General features: G+C 47.0%; 1 protein-coding gene across 5 annotated transcripts in view; it reads right to left on the reverse strand.

The window, feature by feature from the left end:
* Window positions 1–430: 430 nt before the first annotated feature.
* Window positions 431–20393, reverse strand: part of DCTD (dCMP deaminase) — a 121688-nt gene continuing 101725 nt past the window's right edge. For 4 of the 5 annotated variants that reach the window (XM_057697372.1, XM_057697373.1, XM_057697375.1 and 1 more), the window contains 3 exons: window positions 6403–6519; window positions 4982–5078; window positions 431–2661 (listed from right to left, as the gene is read on the reverse strand). In XM_057697372.1, the coding sequence (XP_057553355.1) occupies window positions 2583–2661; window positions 4982–5078; window positions 6403–6519 (293 nt within the window). In that variant the 3' untranslated portion in view covers window positions 431–2582. The remainder of the gene's footprint in view (window positions 2662–4981; window positions 5079–6402; window positions 6520–20393) is intronic. The other variant, XM_057697374.1, reaches the window with a different exon arrangement.

Raw genomic sequence — 20393 nt, forward strand, 5'->3', positions numbered from 1 at the left:
TTGGTGTCCCTGGGGAAATGTTCCAGGGCCCCTGGATACCTAAACCCACGGATGCTCAAGTCCCTGAGATAAAACAGCGTAGTATTTGCATATAATCTATGAATATCTTGCTATATGGTTTAAATCATCTCTAGATGACTACACAATACCTAATACAATGTAAAAGCTATGTAAATAGCTGTAAATACAATATAAACCCTATGTACAGGCAGACCTCGGCGATACTGAAGGTTGGGTTCCAGACCGCTGCCGTGAAACAAGTATCACAATAAATCGAGTCACAGGGATTTTTTTGGTTTCCAAGTGCATATAAAAGTTGTGTTTACACTATAGTCTATTAAATGTGCAATAGCATTATGTCTAAAAAAATGTACAGACCTTAATCAAAAAATACTTTATTGCTGAAAAATGCTAACCATCATCAGAATCTTCAGTGAGTCGTATAGTCTTTCTGCAACAGTAACCGCAAAGATCACTGATCACCATAATAAACATTAATAAAGAAAATGTTTAAAATATTGTGAGAAGTATCAAAATGTGACACAGACACGAAGTGAGCAGATGCTGTTGAAAAACTGGCGCGGACAGACTTGCTCCAAGAAGGGTCGTCATAAACCTTCAATACATGAAAAACGCAGTATCTGCCTGTGAATGTGCACGGCAAAGTCAAGTTTTGCTTTTTGGAACTTTCTGGAATTTTTTCTCCTGAACATTTTTGATCTGAGGTTGGTTGAATCCGCCGTTGCGGAATCGGCGAACACAGAGGGCTGACCGTACAGGGTACTAGCCCCCAGATGTATTTACGAATGTGACATAACGATGACACACTCCTCGCTGAAAGGGCTCACATCTCATTCACAGCAACATAAACATCTAACATATTTTCTATCTTTAAGTATCTTTACTGATTTCTTTCTTCTACAGTCCTTTTGTTTTATGCACTTTAGAGCAGAGGGCAGGGGGTCTGAAGGAAATAGAGAAAAAATTTGAGGTGAGAAAAGGAAGTTGAGAGAAAGAATACGGAGAGCAAAGCAGCAGATAAGCCGGAACTGGAGACTGGAGGCTCATGGGAGGGAGGGGGCCTGGGACCATCAGATGACCTGTTAGCCACACCTGAGACAGGCGCAGGGCCCGCCAGAGAGGGAGAGGGGGAGAGCCTCCTGGACACCTTCCATCTGGTGCACAGAGACGCATCACCCTTCAGCCCTGGGGAAGGCACCCAGCATCCGTGCCTCAAACTGTTCTCTGAGCACAGAAGCACATGCCGTGTGCTGCACAGACAACACAGACGTGAGAGAAACGCAGAGTCAAGGACGTGATTGTAATGTAAAAGTGAACATACCTCGGCGTGGTGGGCTTTAATAATGTTGGTACAAAGCCAATGCCCCAGAATACGGAGCCCAAAACCTCGGAGACAAAATAAAAACTCACACAGATACGAGAGCACTTTAAAAACGTCGTCATCTTCAGGATAAAGAAACCATTTTCTCAACGAAAGTACTGAGCACGTTTAATAAAACAAATGAGATTAAAGACAAGGTGCACTGCTACCCATTCCCCAAATCACAGTGATTAGGAAGGTGAGATGTGTGTCCATGAAGGCAGGACGGCAGGAGCACAGGTGAGCTCCCATCACCAACAGATCTGGACAGAACTGAAATATCCTCACGTTTCACTTACAGGATAGGAAGGAGCGGCCTTGGAAAGGAACCTGTTGGCACGTGAAGCACCAGGTGCTTCCCCATCCTCCCACCCACACAACCCGTCCCCCGGCAGGGCATGGGCCTGGGGGCAACGTGGAGAGATAGGCTGCCTCCTCCGGGAATGACTCATGACTCAGATAAACTAATGAAAAAGTTCCGGGTCACCCACAAACCCAAAGTAAGAGGCGAGAACAACCGGGGCCCACACCCCTCAGAGGGACACCATGTCACCACCCTGTGGGTAGCAGGACAGCAGAAGCGAAGAAACAACCCCCAGCTCAGCTGCACTCATCATCTCTCAGGACGAAAGTGCACCCTAGCCAGGACTTTTGGGTCTGTGGGTGGGGGGGGGTTCCCTCAATTCTCGAAAGCAAATACTTAAAATGCTACTGTTCTGTGGGTCCTTTTTTTTCCCCCAAGGGCATGGCATGTGATGCTTCATTTGGGCCAGATGTTCAGATCAGGGTGTCTGCCCATCCTGGTAGGAACACAACCGCAGTTATTTATTTGTCCTGCCAGCACACGTGGCGTTGAAGAGCGGCTGTGAAACACAGCAGCCAACACGCAGCTGATGCCCTTCTGCAGAGCCACCAGCATCCCAGCAAACCAGGAGACAGGAGGAGGGGGCACCCGCTCCAGCCCCGTGTGATGGGCCGTCTACCGCTCCTTTATTTTAAACCCTAAATCAATAGTTTCAACAGATGCAGATTCCATGTGACAGGAGAGTGAGTCAGGAAGATTTGAGGTTTTACATTCTTTAGATGTCGACTTTTGCCGTCCCGGCTATTAAAAAGTTATGTGTAACTTCAAGATGAAAGGCATTAGCAGCTTCTTAGAAGAGGATAATCCCAATCTTCTGGAGATTTAATGAGATGTAGCTCACTGGAGCTTCTGACTCGGTCTGCTGTTAATTGAATCAAAGTCAATGACAATCTGGCTGCACTTTGGTGTGAATTTCCTAAAGGTAAGAAACAAAACACATAAGGATATTATCCAGTGAGTAGTTAAAGCCATTTGTTTACATTGGCTTAACCTACATTTTCTGCAGGGAGGAAAAAAAAATTTCCCGGGATTTGCTTGATATTTTGTCTCTATAGGAGCCAATTACAGTGCACCATACTGAGAGAAACATGAACCAGAAAAGACTAAGACAAAAAAAGATGCACGGGGTGGCTTGGTCTGTGTGTCCGTCAGCTAGCTGAGTTCATGAATTACTGGGGAGTCAGAGGATTTCTAACAAGTCAGCTGCACAGCATGGCATCCAGTGATGACTCTCCCTACCAGATTCATCTTACTGTCTAGGAAATTTTTGCAGCCAACTTGGAATCATTCTAAAGCAAAAAAGGAGTAAATTTTCTTTTGTTCTCGTACAAAACCAACCAGCTCTGGAGAGGAGTCGTTTTTAAAATCATGTTCTATAAATGCAGAAGTAAAATAATCCCATGATATTTTTTACTCATTAATGTACCTTCTCAAACAGGTAAAAAGAACACACTTGGGGACTAAATATATTCTTAAAAAAAATCAGTATACAGTAAATATCTAATTAGTATTATGTAAATACTTTGTCTCAGAAGGCATAATAATCCAAGAGATTCATTACATATAACCTATATTTCTAATAAAGAATCTAAAAGGTTAGGTATGTTACCAGTTATAAGGACTCCAACTGCTTACCACAAATACCATAAAGGAACTTCTTTGAAAGTTTTCAGTCTAAAAGAAGTTTCTACCAGGAACCAAAGGTCCTTGAACTGACTTGCAAGTAACACATACCTCTCAATCTCTGCCTAGCAAAAAAAAGCATACAAATCTCAATGACTTCAAATCTCAATTTAAACTATCACTGCAAAAGGAATTCCTGGTGTTTCAACGTGGCAGGTTACTTTAATGCCAGAGTTGTTACATATGCAAAATTTACAAAGCTCTAATGTTAATATTATAAAACTTATGAATTTTAAAATTTCTTGCTACCAGAATAATTAGTCCAAGCCCTGGAAAGCTACTAAAACTAAAGTGCAGTAATTACACAGATAGTCTTCAGATACTTCTGTTACTGCTGGTAAAAATCTACCCTCAGAGTAATCTTTAGGGCCTTAGCCCAACATATTTAAAAAGATGCTTCCTATATCCAGACAAAACTCTAATCCAAAAAGACACATGCACCCCTGTGTTCACAGCAGCACTATTCACAGTAGCCAAGACAGGGAAACAACCCAAATGTCCACTGACAAATGAATGGACAAGGAAGATGTGGTATACATATACACAATGGAATATTACTCAGCCATAAAAAAGAATGAAATAATGCCATCTGCAGCAAGATGGATGCAACTAGAGATTATCAAACTAAGTGAAGTAAGTGAGACAGAGAGGACTTCCTGGGTGGCGTAGTGGTAAAGAATCTGCCTGCCAATGCAGGGGACACGGGTACGAGCCCCACCCTGGGAAGATTCCACATGCTGCGGAGCAACTAAGCCCGTGCGCCACAACTATTGAGCCTGTGCTCTAGAGCCCGTGAGCCACAACTACTGAGCCCATGTGCCGCAACTATTGAAGCCCACGTGCCTCAGGCCTGTGCTCCACAGTAAGAGAAGCCACGGCAATGAGGAGCCCGTGCACCACAATGAAGAGTAGCCCCTGCTCACCGCAACTAGAGAAAGCCCGTGTGCTGCAACGAAGACCCAATGCAGCCAATAAATAAATAAATAAATAAATAAATAAATAAATAAATAGTGAGACAGAGAAAGACAAATACCGTATGATATCACTTATATGTAGAACCTAAAATATGACACAAATGAAGCTATCTATGAAACAGAAACAGACTCAAGGACATAGAGAACAGACTTGTGGTTGCCAAAGGGGAGGGGTTTGGGAGAGGGATGGACTGGGAGGTGGGGGTGAGCAGATGTAAGCTATTATATATGGAATGGATGAACAACAAGGTCCTATAGTAGAGCACAGGGAACTATATTCAGTATCCTATGATAAACCATAATGGAAAAGAATATTAAAAAAAAGAATATATATATATATATATATATATATATATAAAACGGATTCACTCTGCTGTACAGCAGAAATTAGCACAGTATTGTACATTAACTATACTTCAACTAAGAAATAAATTTTAAAAATAAATAAAATAAATAAAAAGATGCTTCCAAGTGTGGAGGTCAGGCATCACAAGTAGAAATTAAACATCAGACAAGGTCAAATGTGTTTTCTTCATCAGGCCTTCCTACTACCTTCTCCCCCACGTGCCTGCCACTCACCTGAAGGAAACCCCAGCCATTTCAAACATGAGCCTCGCGGCCGTTGTCTCATTGCTGTCGTGGTATTTGTCAGACATGAAAATAACTTCTTTTATACCTTAAAAGGCAACAATGGAGGAAACCTCATTATGTGCACACAGAGATACTGCAGCAGGCATGCGGACAGAAGCCCTGGCAGAGTCTGACTGATCACCCTTCCTGAGTGAGCGAGCACACAAGGTGCAGTCACTGAAATATGTATCTGCTGCTCTCAAATACAGCAACGGACAGATTATACTTAATCTGCCCTCCAGTCTTTATGGATTTTTTTTTAATAAATGCAAAGTGAAAACATGTCAAATAGTCAAGCCTTGATCCGATAACAAATTTTCTTTACTGCAGGCGATCAAATATTCTTTATTCACAAGGCAACGACTCCTAACTCAAGAGGCTAACGGGGGTGGTGGAGAACGCTGGCGAAATCAGGGCTGAGGACCACCGTGCTGCCAGGAATGTCTCTGCAGACCAGTTCAAGCCAGCTCCACGGAGGGGGGGTCTGGTTCCCGTCCCCATCTCCCCAGGCGGTTCTAACTTGAGGGCCGAGAATCTGGAGGGCACTTGCCACGTGGCCCTGCTCCTCCACCAGCCTCGGAAGGGACCACAGGGGGCTGCGTTCTACACTTAAGGATGGTGAGGAAAACTCGCGAAGGATCGTGCCCCACCAGGCAGGGAGCCCACGAGATCCCTTAACAGAGACTCTTGATCCGGATGCCATCAGAACTCTTCTGCTCAGAGATCTACGGGCCCGTGATAAACAGCCCCATTAAAGCACACATCTGGCTAACATGATAAGTCTTTAAATCTCAAGCCAAGAGCTTTATGGAGATAAAGTGCAGCTGAATCTTAGATATGACAGTTTGAAAAAGGTGAAATATTCAGAACACAATGGTGCAGATTTATGGTCACTGTGACATAAGAAAAACTTCAAGTCGTACCATTTGAGTCTTATGACATTTATATGCAAAGAGATGTTTAGGTCCTCAAATATCTACCATATATTAGATACAAATTAACATTTCATATAGAGACTCCCAGCTGACCTTGTTTCTGACAGAAGTTCATTTCTCTCCCTCCCCCTTAATCTATGCACAATATGTCGGAGAATAGTAAATTGACAGTAATTATATGCAATGCCTGTGTTGTTTTTTGGCAGCTTGCAGTTTAAGAAGTTGCAAACTAAATTAAAAACATGCTAAGAATCACAGAGGATGCAATTAGTCTCAGAATACCTGGCACCATTCAAAAACAAAACACGGGAAATATCTTGCAAAGTTGATAGTGCAATTAATTTAGATCTAAACAATAGCAATTTAAGATCAAACACATCTGCAGTGAGCAGGCAGCGATGCAAATGTGACACATGGGAACGGCCCGGGTCCTACCTGCCTGGATGATAAGCTTAGCACATTCATTACACGGGAACAAGGCGACATACATGGTACAGCCTTTCACGTCTGCTGAGTTTTTGTTCATGATGGCATTCAGCTCCGCGTGGCACACTGTGGGTTTGAAAGAGAAAGAAAGAAAAACTTAGGTTGGAAGCTCGTGAAGAATTTGCTAACAGTGTTGAGGCATTCCGTTCGCCCCTCTGAAATCACACAGATAATAGACTCAACTCTTAAAAAATTGATTAGAGACAGAAAATGTTGAGAAATAAGGGCCATGTGGCCTGACAGGTTGGCCGTGAGCCGCGAGACCGTTGGCCACCAGCAGCCCCGGGTCTGTTGGCACCTACAGCAGCCAGGACGGGGCCAAGGTCAAGTGTCTTCACCCACCCCAAGCAGAGCAATAGCTCATTGTGCCACAAGACCCTGGAGATGGAGCCACCAGCATAAAGCGGCTCATTGGTGTGCTGGTATGCACACTCGGGGATGTTCGCAGGGGCCGTTAAGAGGGAAAAGGGCAATTCTAAGAGCAAGAGAATCAGGAGGTGACGCTGAGCACTTCTGTCCCCAGGGACCTGCGGCACCTCACGGTGCTCAGCCCACACACATCCAAGAAAAACACCAGCAGGTAATCAGTAGTTTGTCTTCCGTATGAAAAACACCCATCCACCTGATGACCATGGAAAGTCAAGTTCTTGCTCTGCTGGTCAGTGATCCCCAAATGGTGATCCAAGGTCATCCCCAGACTTGCCTGAATTCACGGTTAAGGAGGCTCCCTCCTCTCCTGTCCCACACCTATCTTCCCGGGCTGCATGGCTGCTGTTCCCACGACCTAATCCGCAGGGCGCTCCTCCGAGGGAGCTAGTAGTTTTCATCGCTTAGATCTACTCCCGAATCCCCTCCCTGCTTTGTGAGGCTGTGTTGCTTTCTGATATCATTACTTAAGTTTCTGGGTGCAGTATCTAAAACTGCTCTTGCGGTGGTGATTCACAGACTTGTCTGCCTGTTGGAATCCCCCAAGGAGGGAATGCCCCTGTCTGTGTCCCACACCTGAAGACGGCAATGGTCTGGGGTGTGGCCTGGGCTTTGGAATTTTTACGAGATTCTTCTGTGTGATTCTAAGCTGCAGACGTTTAGGAAACACTGCCGTATAGAACCCTCTCGTATCTGCAGGGGACCTAACACACTCCAGGTACATGAGTGCTAGATAGATGTTTGTTGAATGACTTACCATCTGGCCCTGGTCCAAATCATGCAAAACTCCTAATTATAAATATGGGGATTTCAAAGGTCTCTCCCTCCCTCTCCAGCTCATCAACCTTCCACCCTGAGCCCCTCCTTCCAGGAGCATTGAGGTTGTAAAACAGAGAATCTTGCCTACCATCCAGTTTACAAGATCAAGCCATGAGCCACTGCAGTCGCTGACCTACAGTGCGCCCTGAAAGGAACGCGGGATGAAGGACAGGATGAGGCCCTCTGTGCTTCAGGAAAACAGGCAGAAGGCCCTTAGATAGTTAGATACATATTTCAGGAAAAATTAGGTATCAACGCCAAGAAAGTATTCTTAGTTTAGATACATATTTCAGAAGAAATTAGCTATCAATTCCAAGACAATATTTTCATGAACCCAGATTCTTGCATCTTTCCATACTTAGGAAAGCACTAAATTCATTCCTTGAGATACCTGGCAGTAACCTTATACTGTATGCTGACTGCACAAACTCCTTAGCTGAAATCACACACACACACACACACACACACACACACACGGACCTCCCTTGCTACCTCTCCAGAGCTGTTCCTCAGAGCTATTTGAGAGGCTGTCTCCCGCGCTATAGTCCTCAGTAAGCCCCTGAATAAAACTCAGCTCACAGCTCTTCCATTCTGTGTTTTTCTTTCAGTCGACAAGGACGTAAAAGAGTGGCCCTGGAATTCCCTGGCGGTCCAGTGGCTAGGACTCGGTGCATTCAGTGCCGAGGGCCTGGGTTTGATCCCCGGTCAGGGAAGTAAGATCCTGCACGCTGTGTGGCGTGGCCAAAAAAAAAAAAAGAGGAAGAAGAGTGGCCTAAACTCATGGCATATTTTAGCCAGCATGTACTCACTCACTCAGTCAATGAATCTTTATTGACAGCCTACTCTGGCTCAGACAGGGTACAGACCCTGGTCCACCTTCCTCCCCAGGCCTCCCATTTTCAGGGGATGTTGCAAGTGTCCCTCTGAGTCCACAGCAGCTCTGCAATCCTGCAGGCAGAAAGCCGACCTGGGGCCTCTCAGGAGATGCTGGGGAGGGCTCACCTTAGCCCATGAACACCATGAGTTAGTCGTGTGTGGAAATGAACAGTCTCTGGCATCGTTAAGAACATCTAAAGGAAAAAAAAAGCTGACAATCAGATCCCAGACCGTCAGAGAACAATCCTTGAAGTCTGCAGAGGGACCTGAGCCTGGCTCCCTGAGACCCCGGCCTGTGAAACCCCAGGGGTGGGGGACCGCCTCAGAGCGGCCCCCCGGCCCCATTTCCTTCCCTGGTGACCGAGATGTTCCCAAGCTGGGATTAACTCTGCTCAGTGTTAAAAACAATTAGATGTAATTGTTTCTTTTATTTCCCCCTGGAGGGCAGAGCCCAGTCTTCCAGGTTCTCTGTAACTCCCCTAGAGCCTAGTGCTGTGCCACGAACATAATGGGTGTTAAATATTTACTGAATGAATAAAGGAGGAAACTCAGATTCCAATTATTGATGGTGACGCTGGGAAACACGGAAAGTCGTCTTAAACTCAAATATCAAAAATAGGCTTTCCCATCTAACAACTATGTTGCAATGGTGCTGATATTAATATTCAGAACTACTGCTTCTGAATCTGTTAGGAAACACTATGATATTGTCTTCTTTTGAATCTCTAAAACTCTGTCACATTGGCTGCAACTATCTTCCTCTAATTTATCTGAGGTAGTCTGGGGCAAAATCTAACATTATGTCTGGATTCACTAATGAAAATTATCATATGAAACAGATTCTCTTGGGCAGCATCCAGCATCCCTGTGTTGAGGGTGGTTTGTAGAAGTAATACACAGGACTATAAACAGACTTCCTTTCTCTTAACTACAAAATCACAGGATGGAACACACAAAGCTTCTTGTTAGAGAAACAAGACGTCTCCTGGGCATTTAGAGCAGCTGAGTGCCAGGCACCCGTGAGACTCTGTAAAAGGAACAGGTCACACTCCACAGTCGCACACGTTCAAAACCAGACAATGACAAAATGAAACTCGGGCCTCCCATCCATGCTTCGCTGCCCTGTTCACACCTGCACTCCTCTGACTCCAGACACAGCAGACACCCAGCCCAGCCACCGAGCCCTGACTAACACCTGCTTCCTGAGCCTGCACCTGAGGGTTGAGGGGAGAACACCCCACCTCCGGGGAAGCACCTGACCCTCAGCCTGGCCCCTCCCACCTCGGGACCCCGGTGCTGTGGGGCCGGATCCTCAAGTCTGAAAAGCTTCGTGTTTCTGGCCGGGCTGACCTCTCAGCTCCACGGCCTCCAGCCTCTGTGGCCTGACCCTCGCATCGCCTCCCAAACTGCCCTGTGTTCTCTTCCGGGCTGATCCACCAAGGAGGCACCACCCAGACTGTCCTCGAAGAGGAAACTGGGCGGACTAACTTGACTGACAACTGTCCACTCGGCCTGTATAATGTGGGCCAATCAGGGTGGAGGCTGGGGACTCATTCACCGGGCCTGGCATCTCCACCCATCACCTACCAGGTAACGGCCGAGTCTGCTTCAGGCCACAAGGAGCCCCCCACAGCGGGGCCTGGCCTGTGACAGCCTTGCTCCCGGGCCCTGGCTGGCCTGACCACAAGGCCAAGCATCTCCTACTTGTATTCGAGCCCTCTCAGGCAAGTCTGGAAAAAGAGCTCTGCGACAAGACTCAGCCCTGGGGTTCAAGGCCCCGTCATGCTGCTTAAAGCTGTGCTCTTTGGTTGGCAGCAGTCACAGTTGCTCCAACTAACTAACTAGAGGCAGTTTGTAAAACCGCAAGGTCATCCAATTTTTGGCTTTTTCCCAATGTGTCCAGTTTCTTCCTCCATCCTCTAGAACAGCTGACCTTCTCCAAGACAGGTTCTCATAACAAAACAGGAGGCGTCTCTCCTGTGACCAAGGGCCAGGGCCCGCTCTCAGCACCCCTCAGCCGGCATCTCCAACGATGCAGGCTTCCCCTCCTCCCTCTTCTCTCCTCTACACACACACACTCAGCCCCTCTTCTCAAGAGGCTACCTTTCAGCATTTGAGGTCTGTCTCCTTCTTCCTTTTGAGATGAAACTGCCTCATCTACAACTGCTGCCCTGTTTTTTAAATAATCACCTCTTGGTGTTAGGAAGCATATAGAACCTCTAGTTTTCTCTAAAACAATACTTTCCCAACTGTAGGGCATGAGATCAGTTGAGTGAGTTATAAACAGCACTTTTTCCTTCTTTTTAATGAAATGGGTGGAAAGAGAAGGGGAGACATCAGAATGCATCTCATGTGGCAAGGTTAAGTAAGTTCCTGAAAACTGTTTCGGGTGTAAACTGTGTTTGCTGGGTCACCGGATAAAAAGTTTAAGAAATAGTCTACGGGAACCTGCTGGCCTCTGTACAATGTGCTACTACATTTACAACCAACTATTGAAAAAAACAAAAACAAACAAAAAAAAACCCAAGCCCTAATTTGTAGCATCTGCAGATTCCTGTGATGGAAATGCTCCCCCGCGGCCAATTCCAAGCTCCCAACCTGACACGTCCCTGGGGAGAGATGCCAAGGGCTGATCCCGCGCCCACACCCCGCAAGGTGGTCTCCTCGACATTACCTGAACCCAGTCCCTTTCTGGCTTCAATCTCTGGGTTTCCTGCTCGTGTGACCACCCCACACTCGCCAACTCTAACCCTTTCAGCACCGCCAGACCCCTTCCTTGTGGGTTCCTGTCTTGCTCTCATGTTTCTGGGCGTTTCCCAAGGTTCAACCCTGCTCTTTGGTTTTCCATCCACAGTCCTGGACTTTAAGAATTCATCCATCTGTAGATTCTCAGAGAGCAGATCTACTTGTAGAAGCCTGAAATCTACATTTCTAACCCCAGTTTCCCATCACCTCTGCAGGCCACTTCTTTGGGTGCGCTGAGTCTCCTCTGTAACGTCTCCCACCATGATAAACATGCCATAGGTGTCTGATGGCACTAAGTTAGAGAACACATTTATCTTTTTTGAGTGCCAGCATTTTATGATGAGGCTTAGGAAGAGCTGCAGCAAGAACTACAAACTTTAGGCCTGAGCGTGAAAACCAATCCAGGAGGACGGTTCTGCTACTGATCTCGAGATAAGCCTAGTTTCTACGTTCATACAGGAATCAGGACCAAGTATTCCAAAGATACACAGTGTCTAGGAGGTATTCAAAAGACAGCTAAATTGTTCCACACACACATGAAGAAGGATTTTCCATTTACCTAGAAGTATTCATTTATGGCTGAGCAGTAAGGAAAAGAAATCTCCAAATACTATGTGTATACTTGTTAAACACAGAGTGACACAGAAACCTTCAATGATTCTCAACATCGTTAAAAAGAAAAAGAGCCAGATGCTGAAAATACCAGACTGATGCTTATAAAGTTCTTGATTGCTAGAAGGAGAACCTCTGTTTCAGGTAATTATAAGACAATTCCTATGCTTTGGTCTTCTTTTTTTTCTTTTATATTACTGTCAGAATTCAGAACTGCATTAACCTTGGCCCACTGAGAAGAGACTGTATAATTAGAAAACTGTATTTTTCAAATTCCCTCTTACTAGGGCTTGATTAATCCTTACTGTCTCACGTAGGCGTTTCTCTAGAAGTTTGACAAATTAACAGGATATATTCCATCCTTGGTTAGATTTCAGAGATTCAGTACTTTATAGATTTAACTTTCATCTCGTTTGATGTAAGACTAATACAATATCTATTTTAGACGGTAGCATTATTAAGGTTACTTAAATAGGTTAAAAAAAAAAAGAAACCTCAGAATAAGACTAAACAATTGCTAATTGCTATACAAATAATTTAATAGCGTGATTCTACCCCAAGCTGATCATCACATGGCCACCAGGACATGATGGAAGGTCCTGGGGCCTGATAAAATTTGGGGTCAGGAAAACTAAGTTTCTATTCCAGTTAAAGAGACTCTCCAGGTTATTTAAAATTCCTCATTTTTAGTAGTACAGGATTTTACTTGAAGAAAATGACTTCTTGGGGCCGGAGGAGTATTCCGCCAAGGCTGACCTGGAAAGTGGGGCAGCCTGGTGAGGACGCTGTGTTGGGGCAAGTGAAAGGTCCAGACAGAGCACCTGTTGAACTTGGCCTGACCTGCCCCCGCCTTTCGCCAACGCTCTCCAGGCTGTACTGTACAAGCCTCAGCATCTCTGGGGAACACTCCTGTGCCCTTGACTGATGGCTGTGACGGTTCTCCGGGCCGTGTGGCCACCTGCATTCTAAGCATAGACAGTTCGGCTAGCTGCTGAGACGGAGGGTCCGGACTCAGAGCCAAGGGTGTGCCCAGGGCCGTGGAAAGGTGGGAAGCTCCACTCTGCAATTGACAACTGACACACAACGGGGTACCTGAGTTCGAGGTTGACCTGTGCATTTAAAAAAGTAACTCAATGTTAATTTTTACAAGACACCACACTTCTATTCTGATGACAAAGCTTTTTATCATCACTTCTTGAAATCAGGGTCTAAATACTTTTACTCCTGGCATCACACAGGGATCGGAGCGGTTGAATCAGGCCTGCCTCTCTCGGTGCACAGGTACCCCCTGCCCTGGGTGCCCCTCAGATGCCTGATGGAAGCTTCCGCTGAGGGGTGGGGTGGGCACCCACCCTCTAACACAGCTGCTTCACTGCCTCAGGAGTTCAGACGGAGTTTCAACTACTTATTTCTTAATTATTGAAAGATATCTTGACAGGGCCTCATCTATCACCACCAGCCTCCAAAGGACCCATCCTTCAAGTCAATAATTGAACAATAGAGTAGCCTCCAAATTTAATCCCTCCCCAACCTCCCCCCCCCCGGCACCCCCACAAAGGCTGTGAAGTTTAGTATCACAGCTACCCCAAAATCCAAAGCAAACATGGCTAGAATCTGGCCCCAAACGACATCACTCCTCTGCCTCCTCTCCCCTCCATGAAGTTTCATACCTGTACAGTAGTGACTGGATTTGCTATCAGAGTTTTCAAAGGATCTGAGGTTAAGGTGGGTAGGGGAGAGAGAGAACCAACTTAGAAACCCACAGTTACATCACTTCCCTAAGACGACCCCGCCTGCTCCTCTCAGCCTCTTTTCCCCACCCCTCTGCCCCAGAGCCCCTGCCCAGTCTTCCTCTCGGACAACCTTTAATGCTCCAAAGCCTACTTTCCTCTCCTGGCTTCTCAGACAGAGCTCTGCATCCCCGCCCCTGTCAGAAGAGCATCCCTTGGTACCGGGCTGCAGCAGTGAGGGAAAGAGGTTTAAAACTGTAGCCATCTCCCATGACACATGCGATGCTAAGTCTTGGTTGTGGGCAGAGCACCCGCAGGGCTGGGCACCGGGGCTGCAGAAGCTGGCGGGTCCCCCCTGCAGAGCCTACGCCTTGCCAGGCAGGAGACACCCAAGCAGAGGACTGAGCCAGGGCTGCAGGTGCTACAGAAGAAGAGGCACAGAAGGCGGGGAGTGGGGCGAAAACCCAGGAAACGAGGGGCTAAATGCACTGTTTGTAGGTAGAGGGGAGCGGGATCTGCAGGCTATATCGTTCCTGTAGCGAAATGCACCTGGCTTGCAGGCGGCTTTCAGAACACAGGGCGTCTAAGACCCCGGGATCTGCCTACACTCGGGATCACGTCGCAGCCTCATTCAGCTATGAACAGGAATATTAGCACCTTCCCTTCTCAACCCACAAGGTTACCATGAAGAGCACGGGAGAAAAATGGTAGGAAAAAGCTTTGTGAACCAGAGAGAAATTCTGCCAGCGAAGCAGTTGTTGCCAAGCCAGAACTGGGCTTGCTTTCTGAGAACAGACGCCGCGCCCCTAGCTGGGCCCTGCCATGATGAAGACCTGGGGGGAGCCAGGGGCAGGGTCCCCCTGAGCTGAGGCGACAGGTGATGGCACTTCAGCCTCACCAGGCCACGCCCCAAACATTCCAGCCCTGTGCTAAGAATCAGACCCGACTGGCCCACCAGCAGTAAATGGCCTTTCTGCTCAGAAGATGAGGTAACTGGGCCCCTCTAACGTCTGGCGCTGAGGGGCGCACAGTTGCAGCGGACAGAGGTCTGTTCTCACAGCCTAAGGCTGCGCGCGAAAAGAAAAACAGGGAGTGGTGACAACACAGAGGATCCCAGCCCCGCCCCGGGAAGATGCCTGCAGTCTGTTCTGCCATCACCCTGTGCCCGGACAGGAGGTCTCTGCTGGAGGAAAATGACAGCAGAAGGTTATTCTGGCCAGATCTGGGATCTGAGGGGGATGAGCTCCCTGAAAAGGCGGTCACATCCTCCAGGCTCTGGGTGAAGCCCCAGGCCCACCTGCCCGTGGTCCAGGCCACTCCTGGAACGAACACTCAGGGCTGGTCTGGAGGTGCCCGGCTCTTGGCGTCGCCCCACAGCTCTGCTTCCCCCTTACGTGTCCCCCCAGCCACGTCCTCACAGGTGCTGGCCCCCACCTGCTAGGTCTATGACCCTCTGCATCCGGTGACGCCTCAGCCTCCTGGCCTGTGAAACGGAAAGAAAAACACTTGCCTTTGAGACCTGCCACCAAGACTGAAATCTGTGACGATTCGGTGAATGTCAGTGCCCCGACCTCTCCTGCCAGGCTGCCCACCTGAGACCGGGCGGCCCAGGCTGCTCGGCTAGGCGGACAGGAGGACAGACATCTTTCCTCCCTCCCTCCCCTGCCCTGCCCTGGTCCCCGTGCCCTGCCCCCTTCCTCTTGCCAAGGCTGCTGGCAGCAACTCAGGGCACCCAGGGGAGCCACTTAGCCCCGATGGTAGTGCTTAGGGCTAAAGAGCCTTCTGACTGTGGTGCTTCCATTATTGATAATAAAGACCCCAGAACTCTAATTGCATTGCTTCCCTGTGTGCTAAGGGCACACAATCAGGTCAGGAGGAGGAGGAGGAGGTAGAAACACTGCACTTCACTGAGGGGTATGCCGTGCCCACCTCTCTCCCCGCTGTTCGCATGCGATACATACACAGTTTGATGCCTAATATGTACTGAGGAGGCACAGGCAGAGACGGAACACGCACCACTGCTGGACAGCGCTGTGATGTAAACACACACTGTCAAGCTTCCCAGCTTCCCTCTCGGGTTGACAGCTTTTAAAGGTGAACCTGGACGGACCAAGAGGCACCGGAATGAGAGTCAGGATGTGTGTTCTCATCGATCCCAGCTCCACAAGGCACGCCGCGGGCGACGCGCTCATCCCAATGCGGCTGGAGAAAAGCGGACCTAACTCAGGCCTCCCAGGTGAAACCACGGGCTCTGCCCTACATTTCCAGGGCAGTTCGCCGGCTCCCCACCCCACACAATCACCTCTCCCCCTCCTCCCCAGGTCCCTGCTGCTCCCGCTCCTCCCCCCTCCCTCATCCTTCACGGAAATACCGCAATACCCGCCCCCCCGCCCCCACCCGGTGTGCTCCCGGTTACTAATCTGTGAGCTTGGGGGCCGTCCCTCGCACATCCTCATCCATCTCTCTCTCCTGGATTATTCCCATCTGCAAGGAAACACGTGCTGTGAAAACAGACACACACCAGACCCTCCCCTGGGACAGACAACAGAAACCTCTCCCTTGGGCCCCCTCCCCTCTGGCCAGCTGGTGCCATCCTGCTCTCTTCCCAGACATCTCAAAGCCGGATCCCCATCCGCTCTGCCCACTTCCTCTCCTGTTCTTCCTTCAGCTGGCTCCAGTTTGCCTTCCAAGCCTCCCGCCCCACAGAGTCGCTCTGTGAAACACCAGCACGACCTCTGTGTTGCTAAACCCATGGGCATTTTTCGACGTTCTTGGACCTCTCAGCAGTCTTTGACGTGGCCAACCTTCTGGAAACACTGCTCTGTGTGCTCCCTGATGTCACAGTCCTCCCCTGCAGGCTCTCCCGCTTCCGCCGACCTCTGCACGTGGGGATCTCAGGGATCCGGCCAGGGCCCAGACCCTGCACCCACTCCCTACATCACCTCCACCGCCCTCTCGAAACTAACCCCTGGCTGTATCCCTGTTTCCACCCGCCCTCGAACAATCCACTTCCCACACACACCAATGTGATCTTTTACATCCAAACTCCTGACCTTCCAGGCCAACAACCTTACCGTATTACTTCAGCCTTCACCGCTAAGCGTGGGCCAGATTCTCTCCTTGCTGCACAATGTTCTAGTGCCTTCCTCCTGAGGGCTGTCAGCGAAGCATTTCTCTCTCTGCGGAATGCTCTTCCCACCCCCAAACACCCACTACCCCATCTTTACCCGATGGGGCCCATCGAACCCTTCAGATCTCTGTGTAACAGTCACTTCCTCAGAAAGGAACATTCAATAATATCTGTTTATCCCATTCACACCTACCTGCTCCACTATGAGTCTGCCAGCTCCTTGAACACAGAGACCACATACATTATTTACTGCTGTAGCACGCCTGGCACAGAATACATGTAAGAGATGCCCTATAAGCATTTGCTGAGTAAACAAATGACTACAGGTGAACACAGTCGGGAAAATGTCATGTATTATAAAATATAGCTACAGTTTTTAAAAAGGAAGCCAGATGCCTCGGGAACTCACCAACAGACATCTCAAACTGCATACAAGGATAGATGACTCATTCTTATTTATTTCAATTTCTAACTCAAGTTAGAAGTTATAACTCACTTGCAGAAGCAAAAAGGGCAAGGAGGAATTCTGCTTCCCTTTTCCACCTAATCTCAAAATTAATGGCATTTTGAACAAAGTCTTTTAATTGCAGAATTTAAAAATTCATGCTGAGTTATCATATTCAATATTTTAAATTTACTATGGCATCTATCATTTGAAAGAAGCACAGAGAGGACATTTACACCTCCACTAACTGGCTAGGACCTGCGTGCCAGACGGCATGTGCAGACAGAAGATGGGCACATTCCAACTCCCTTGCTTTCACCAATATTCTCCATTTATCACACGGGATTTCCTCAAGCCAGGCCAGTATATCCACATTTCAATACACATCGCCACATGGGCTGCTTCACAAAAGAATTTCTCAAGTCCTTTCTTTCTATTTGGTCTTGGAATAACCTCCTGTCTCCGAAGAGTTCTAAGCATGTCTCCTCTCTTCATATATTTTCTTGTAGTCACACATGGGGTCTTTTTCTTTATTGCTGTCCTCCAACCTTTTTTCATCCATGTTTGTGGGGTAACCTGCACTCTGTGTACCATCTCCATCTGGTTTACATGCATCTCAGAACTGGGGCAGATTCGAATCACCAGAAGGAGGGGGGAAGGAAGCCTGTTTCTATTAACTTGTCCACACACACACAGATGCATATTCTCTCTGTGCGGCTGCCACCAACAGCTGTTTACGGTAGCTTTCGCCCACGATGCTTCCAGAAGGCCCTTAAAACTCCCTAAGCAGAGAAACAGCACCCTAATCGAATACCATCAAGGCTATTTGTTTAATTTTTTCCTGAGAACTCTAGAACTGGAGGAGTCTTCCATGATCATTTATTTCATAAAGACACTGAGAAATGAATGTCAAGTCGTGTATCTGACAACCCCACAATCCCTGGATTGATGTACATACATCACCCCTGGAGCTGGGTTCTGGGCTGTCAGTCTAGGATTCTCTCACTTGAACCTGATAATTGTCATTTTAAGCACTGTGGAGCTCTTCTTAGCCAATATGCATATTAAAGGTTTGTATAGTCCCACACAAATATAAAACAAAAGTCCTAAGAAGTAAAAGTAAAAAACAGTATAAATATTTGTAAAAATCTCTAGGAATCAGCTTTTATTGCATATTTCTGGGGGCAAACTATATACATATATATACATACATATATATATTCTACTTTAATACCAGTATTACAAAGCTTATGAAAGATAGAGTCTTGATGAGAAAAACTCAACATAAAACAACATCTTAATAACTCAGGCCAATTTCAGAAAAAAATCAATCAAAACCAGCATAAGTGACACAGAATAGAAGAGCAGAATAAAGACTCCCAGGTTTGGCAGTGTCACGTGCTCCCTGCAACCACACTGCATGGTAACCCAGAGTTTCTAAGCAAAGGCTTATCAAACGTAGAGAATTAGAGAAGTTATATTTATCGTTCAGACAATCAATGAGCTCACATACTTAGCACAACCGAAAATAGGTTGAATGTGGCCCTGAAATTTTGTTGACGCTATTTATCTCTCAGCAAACCTTTTATTTAGAGAGATTGTGTGAAGACAAACTTCAGACCACTTCCTGGTCATCAATTTGGAAGTCACTAACCTTGAAATTATTTTATTACAAACTTCCAGGACGTAAACTGACTGTATAAATGAAGACCGATATGTGTATCTTCATGGGCAGGTTTGATCCTATAGATAAGCATTTGAGCTTTTCCTACATCTGCTCTTCAGAACAGGGAGTTACTATACATTGTTACTGTACATCCTTTGTAGATATGCACAGTGAAATGGTAATCTCTAGCTCTTCGAAAATAATTAGCCCTGAACCTACAGATTAAAATGTATAGATAAAAATCAAATAAATGAACAAAATCATGATTGATTCTTTTCTGAAGACTGTTTATAAGCACTGACACCTGAAAGTGAGATACAGTTATGTTGAGCCGCTTAAATTTCAGGGGAGCCTCATACATAAGCCCTTGTGTTTCCGTTTGTCTGAAACACCACACGGTGAAACCCGAGTTTGTCCCTCTTTTCATAAAAACGATCTACTTTATTTCTTTACTGTAAACTTGCTCCAAGGTGTTCCATTGATTACACTAGTTATTTTGCACAAAAGTCCCTAATTTGACCCACTGTCCGGCCGCAAGTACTGGATGGCCAGGCAGGGGAGGGATGCTGGGTCGCCATGGGTGAAATTAGAATTCTTCAGGAAAAGAAACAGCAAGTCATCAAATTCATGGATCTGCCTAACAAAACCAGAGGGCATTCAATTTCAACCGGCTGAGGGAACAAATATGATCTTAATTACTAAGAAGCTCTTACAAGGTGTGAGGAAGTCACAGCTTAAGAAGGATCAGCCTCCTAACTTCCTGATAAATTAGTTTCTCAAGACTAACCTTTTGGATGCCAAAGAAATACATCATGTGCACGGCAGTCAGGAAAATGTCAGTGTTCAAGGGGGTGAGGTAAATGGCTATGCAATCACTAAAACGACACCTGCGCCTGCTCAGCAATATGCTAAATCCGAAAAATAAAGACTACATTTAAATATAAAATTTAAAGAAGCACTGCCACACACTGGCAAAACTGTTTCGAGCTTCCATGCTGAACTCTTGCCTTAATGAATGCCAGCCTTCTCCTTCCCAGTTTATATCCTTTTGTTATTGTTTTTTTTTTGGCCTCGGCCTGCGGCATGCGGGATCTTAGTTCCCCAACCAGGAATAGAACCCACGTTCCTGCAGTGGAAAAGCAGATTCTTAACCACGGAGAGTTTTCCTGCAGACATATGAACGGACTCTGGAAAAAGCCACATGCATCAGAGTGGAGGGTTACCCCTTTCTCGGGACAGCAAGACTATGGTCCCTTCCACCATGAAGAGTGCGGATGCATCTCCGGCTTCTTGACTGATTCGGATGGAAGAGGAGGCCAAACAAAGAGGCCTGCTTCCCCAACGGGAACCAACATGGCAGGAAAATGCATGCAAGTCTGATGCGCGTGGGGAGCTCTGTTAAAAACATGAAGTCTGACGACGGTTCCCGAGGAAGAAAGCAGCTGGTTCTACGCCAGCACTCTGGTCTGAACACCACGTCATCAAAATTGG

Source organism: Hippopotamus amphibius, chromosome 10 (assembly GCF_030028045.1).
Source record: "Hippopotamus amphibius kiboko isolate mHipAmp2 chromosome 10, mHipAmp2.hap2, whole genome shotgun sequence".
NCBI lineage: Eukaryota > Metazoa > Chordata > Mammalia > Artiodactyla > Hippopotamidae > Hippopotamus > Hippopotamus amphibius.